The sequence below is a fragment of the Quercus suber genome, unplaced genomic scaffold (genome assembly GCF_002906115.3).
Source record: "Quercus suber isolate HL8 unplaced genomic scaffold, Cork oak 2.0 scaffold_512, whole genome shotgun sequence".
Classification (NCBI taxonomy): domain Eukaryota; kingdom Viridiplantae; phylum Streptophyta; class Magnoliopsida; order Fagales; family Fagaceae; genus Quercus; species Quercus suber.
Genome location: NW_027069961.1, coordinates 392,145 through 396,657, shown reverse-complemented (window position 1 = coordinate 396,657; position 4,513 = coordinate 392,145). Strand labels below are relative to the sequence as shown.

The 4,513-nt window shown below is 37.5% G+C and overlaps 1 protein-coding gene across 1 annotated transcript; it reads right to left on the bottom strand.

Moving 5' to 3' along the window:
- Positions 1-1,390: 1,390 nt before the first annotated feature.
- Positions 1,391-2,302, bottom strand: LOC112035647 (uncharacterized). Its single transcript, XM_024068478.2, has one exon. The coding sequence runs from the start codon at positions 2,300-2,302 to the stop codon at positions 1,391-1,393; it is 912 nt and encodes a 303-aa protein (XP_023924246.2).
- Between the last annotated feature and the right edge of the window lie 2,211 nt (positions 2,303-4,513).

The window sequence follows — 4,513 nt, the reverse complement described above, 5'->3', positions numbered from 1 at the left end:
TGTGCTACAAACTAGTTAGAATATCCTCAACAGATGTGTGCACTTTTTCTGGGTGTCCTTATGAAACTGCACTGCATATCTTTATCAAATGCCCTTTTACCATCTATGTCTGGGCAAACTTGTTATTGCCAATTGAACTGGAGAATCTCCTTGTTTCATCCATTAAATCATTGATCATTGGGTTAAGATGCCCAGCTGAATTCTTCAAGTTAGAGGTGGAGGAGGCAGGTCAGTCTACTTTAATTCAGTGTACTGCTATGTGATCTCCTCTGGATGAACAGAAACAAGATGATTTTTGAAGGGTTTAGAGCTGGCCCAAACTATCAAAGCAAACGGAGCTTCCAAGATTGTTGGAAAGCATGGTTGCCATCCGAAGCCTCAGAAGCTCTTCGGAAGTGGCATCCTCCACCTGCACTGCAGGTTGGTTAAAATTAAACTTTGATGCAGCTGTTAGGGAATCAGTGGTCATGCTGGGAGCCTGGGAATCATTTGCAAAGATAAAGAAGGTTTAATTAAGAAAAGCTTGGACAAAAAGAGAATATCCAGGGAATGCACTAAGGGGAGAAGCTATGGCTGCCCTTTTTGCTGCGATCTGTGATCAGCTCCTATGCCCAGTAAATATCATAACTGAAGGGGATGCTGCCAATATTCTTCTACTGTTGGAAATTTTAACTACTTTATTTCAATTGTAATAGGGGAAGCTATTGTATTATGTATCTCTCCATAAACATTAATCTCAATTCTCACCCAGTGGTTTTCTTGTAACAGAACTGGTCCTTCCACCATCTCAGATTCTCGGACATCCCTAGCTGTGTGTTAGGGGGGGTTAAGAGAGTTGGGGACCAGCTCTTCTTTCTTCTTTCCATTCCTTTGGTTTGGTATGTGTTATTAAACAGTGCATGTTTATTTTCTTTCCTGAAACAATTTGATGAAATTCTAAAATCCAGTGCCTGCTCTTAACTAGTATTTGATCGCAAATTCTAGTTAGTTAAATTGATAATGTCTCTTGTTGTCATCAAATAAAAAACTTGAATTTGAATTTTGCCTACACTAGAAAGAAAACGTCATAGATTTCAAATCTCTATTAAAAACTATTACTTGGTTTTAGTCAGTGCCTGTACTAGCAAAGAAATCACAGTCCTGAAAATCATATTGCTCTGTACTAGAATCAGCCATACTAAAACCAATTCAATTGCCACAACAAGCATTAACAACAGTATCAAAATTGCTTCTTTTTTCTCAACAAACTTTCATGAATATGGAACAACTAAACATAATGGACAAATGACCAATCTACATTTTGAATAAACAACAAAAAACCCATCATAAAATCTCTACCAACCAAAACTAAATTACAAGTACAATTACAATTACAAAACTTGCTCAAATTCTAAACCATACCAAATCTCAAAGCAAGAGCATTAACAACACCATCAAAGCTATCAAACTTATCACTCACCAAATCAACTTTGACACCCAAACTCTCAGCCCCAGCAGCCGTAACAGGCCCATGGGCCGCCACAACCAAATCAGGACACGTTTTCCTCACCGTCTCCCAATCCCAACCAACCATTTCCCTCAGACTCTTCAACAGCCCATCCACCTCAGCAGTGCTCGTGAACACCACCGCACCCAATTCCCCCCTCTCGCACTTCTCCACCAGTTCCTTCCCACACTCGCGCCCCTTCCACCGGGTCTCGTACGCGCTCACCCTCACTGGATCCCACCCCTTCTCCTCCAGCTCCTTCACAAAATTCGCCACCACCGCCGGCTCGTCGAGCCCCACCACGGTTGGGACCAGACACAGGACCCTCCGTCCGAGCCCTAGACCTAGCGCGTGGACTAAACCGCTCGGGGTCGCGATTGGAGGCACTAAGACTCTGATTCGGTTAGGGTTTTGGCAAAACTTGGCGATGAAGTCTTGGACGATGAGTTCCGAGTCTTTGCCGAGAGCGGCGAGGATGAAGGTTTGGCCGTGTGGGGATAAGAGGGGTTCGGCGAAGTCAGCTGTGGCGGTTGAGAGGGATGTGATGGCGGCGCGTGAGGTGAAGGCGATGGCGGAGAAGGATTCGAGGGTTGGAGGGGGAGAGAGGTAGGGTTTGAGGGAGTGTGGGGTTGGGTGGGTGACTAGTGTGGGGCACCACAGGGGATTGAAGCCTTTGAGGGTGAGCAAGTTAGACAGACGCGCCGCGTAGTTTGGTGGCGTTGTAAAAGCTACGTTGTTGTTGGAGCGAGTGGTCGTGGCGGCGGTGGTGGGGGATAGTGGGCCCGGAAAAGGATACGTTGGATTTTGCATGGTCATCATTTCTTTGGTCACGTCAATTCATTCATTCATCTAACGCTGAATAATATATATCAGCCTTTTTCTTTTTCCTTTTTTTAATTCAATTCTATACACTATTAATTTAAAAATATTAGCTTTTTTTAATAAAAAAATCAGTTAAATTTAAATATTGATTATATTGACCAATAAATAAAAGTATTGTTATCTTTTTCAAAGATAATTAATTCAATGTACTGGGGTATTTGAATTCAATTGAAAATGATAAATTGTGCTCAAAGATAAATTACCTAAGTTATTCCAATTAGTAAACCATAATAGTTTACTTTCCTTTACTGGAAAACACATGTTCAAATCTCTATCACTCATTAATATTAAGAAAATGACAAAACTTATATACAGTACTTTAAGTACTATTTTTTTAAGTTTTTCTCTTAAAATTTAGTCATGTAATTACTTAATTAAAAAATACATTTTCATCTCATAAGGAAAAATTTACATGGAAAAATCTTAAAAATGAAACCTAAGGAACAGCACTTAAATATTGTACCTAAGTCTTGCTTTTAAGAAAAACGGTACACTACCAAAGTGAATTGAGCTCACTAAAAAACAAATATTTAAATCTCCCTCACCCATTTATATTAGGCAAAAAAACCATTTTACATACGTGTAGATCCACTCACTACCAAAATAAACTGAGCTCGTGGAATGAACCAAAATAGACCAAAAATGATCAAAGTGAACCAAAATAGACTAAAGTGGATCAAACAAATTAAAGTGGACAGAATAAACCAGAGTTAACCAAATGGACCGAATTGGCAGAATTAATGGACCAAAATGCTACACGGTAGCTCAACAAGACTACAACAACAATAAATATTAGGTTTCAACTTTTATATATTATATATAAATAAAAAGATTTGTTTTATTTTCTTATATATATAATTTGATAAGAGAAATTAAATTCTGAATACCTCTATTAAAAACATCATGAGATGCCAATTGTGCTATATTCATCTGCCTTAATTTTTACTTTCATTTTTTATTTTTTTTATTTTTTTGGCAATTATTCATACGTGAAGATATTCACTTGAAATATGGTAGGATGGTAGAATTTCTTTCGTTTGCCTATGAAATTTATTTTGGTATGGTTTTGAGAGAAGGAATGTACAAATTAAGAAAGGCAACATTTAAATTAGCGTTACTTGATCAAACTATCCAATCCACTTACACCTTGGCAAGGCCGGCTGAAGCTATAGGCGAGCTAGGCTACCGCCTAAGGCCCCCACTTATAAGAGGGCTCCCAAATAGTATATAATATTATTTTTCCATCTAAGAAAAAAAAAAATTACAAACGGCCATCACCATGAAGGCCTGTTTCTCACAGAGACCCGTTTCTCACTCAAAAAATAATTAATTAATTAATTTCAAACAGTCATCACCAAATCTCATCAGGTTACCCGTTTCTCACAAAAGCCCGTTTATCACATAGAAAAAAGCTGAAGTGACAAACTGACAATGTAACTAATCCCATCAGATTAGACCATCACCAAATCTTTAGCTTGCATAAGAAAAGATTACAAACAGCAAAAATTATTAGCTTGCAGAAGAAAATATTACAAAAGCAGAAAGAAGAGGCAAATAAGAAAAGAAAGGAAAAAATAAATAAATAAATAAATAAATAACTCATTCTCTGACTTTCCCTATCTTGATTCTAAAAAAAACACTCATTAGTTGGCTAACAGATCAACTGTGTTGGCAATAGACTTGTGTGTTCACTGAAAGTTCGTTTTTTGTTTTCTCTTCCTTTGTCTCTTTCGTCTTCTTCATGTTTACTGCTGGGTATCTCGGTTTTTTTTTCATGGGTGTCTGGTTTTTTTTTTTTCTTTTTCTTTTGAAGAGGAGTTTGCTCACGGGTCAGGTTTTTTTTTTTTTTTTTTTTTTTCTGAAGCTGAACTTTGGTTTGGTTCCTTTAGATTTCTCTAGAAGCCTTTTGATTCTTTGAATGGTCTGAATGGTTAATAGACCCATAAGGAGAAAAGAGCTAAAGTCTTACACGTTTAGGCTAAATAGTCTTACACCTTTTGAATGGTCTGAATAGTCTAGTCTTACACATTTTTTTCTTTTTTTTTTTATTTTTTATTTTTAAAGAAATCAGATAAGGTGGTATGGGAGTTAACTGTTAGGTATTGATCCAGTGATCTAGTCCTACACGTTCTCTTTTTTTTTTTT

Bases quoted from the DNA above. Each gene is read 5' to 3' on its own strand.
- LOC112035647 (XM_024068478.2), bottom strand. From the start codon at position 2,302: ATGACCATGCAAAATCCAACGTATCCTTTTCCGGGCCCACTATCCCCC.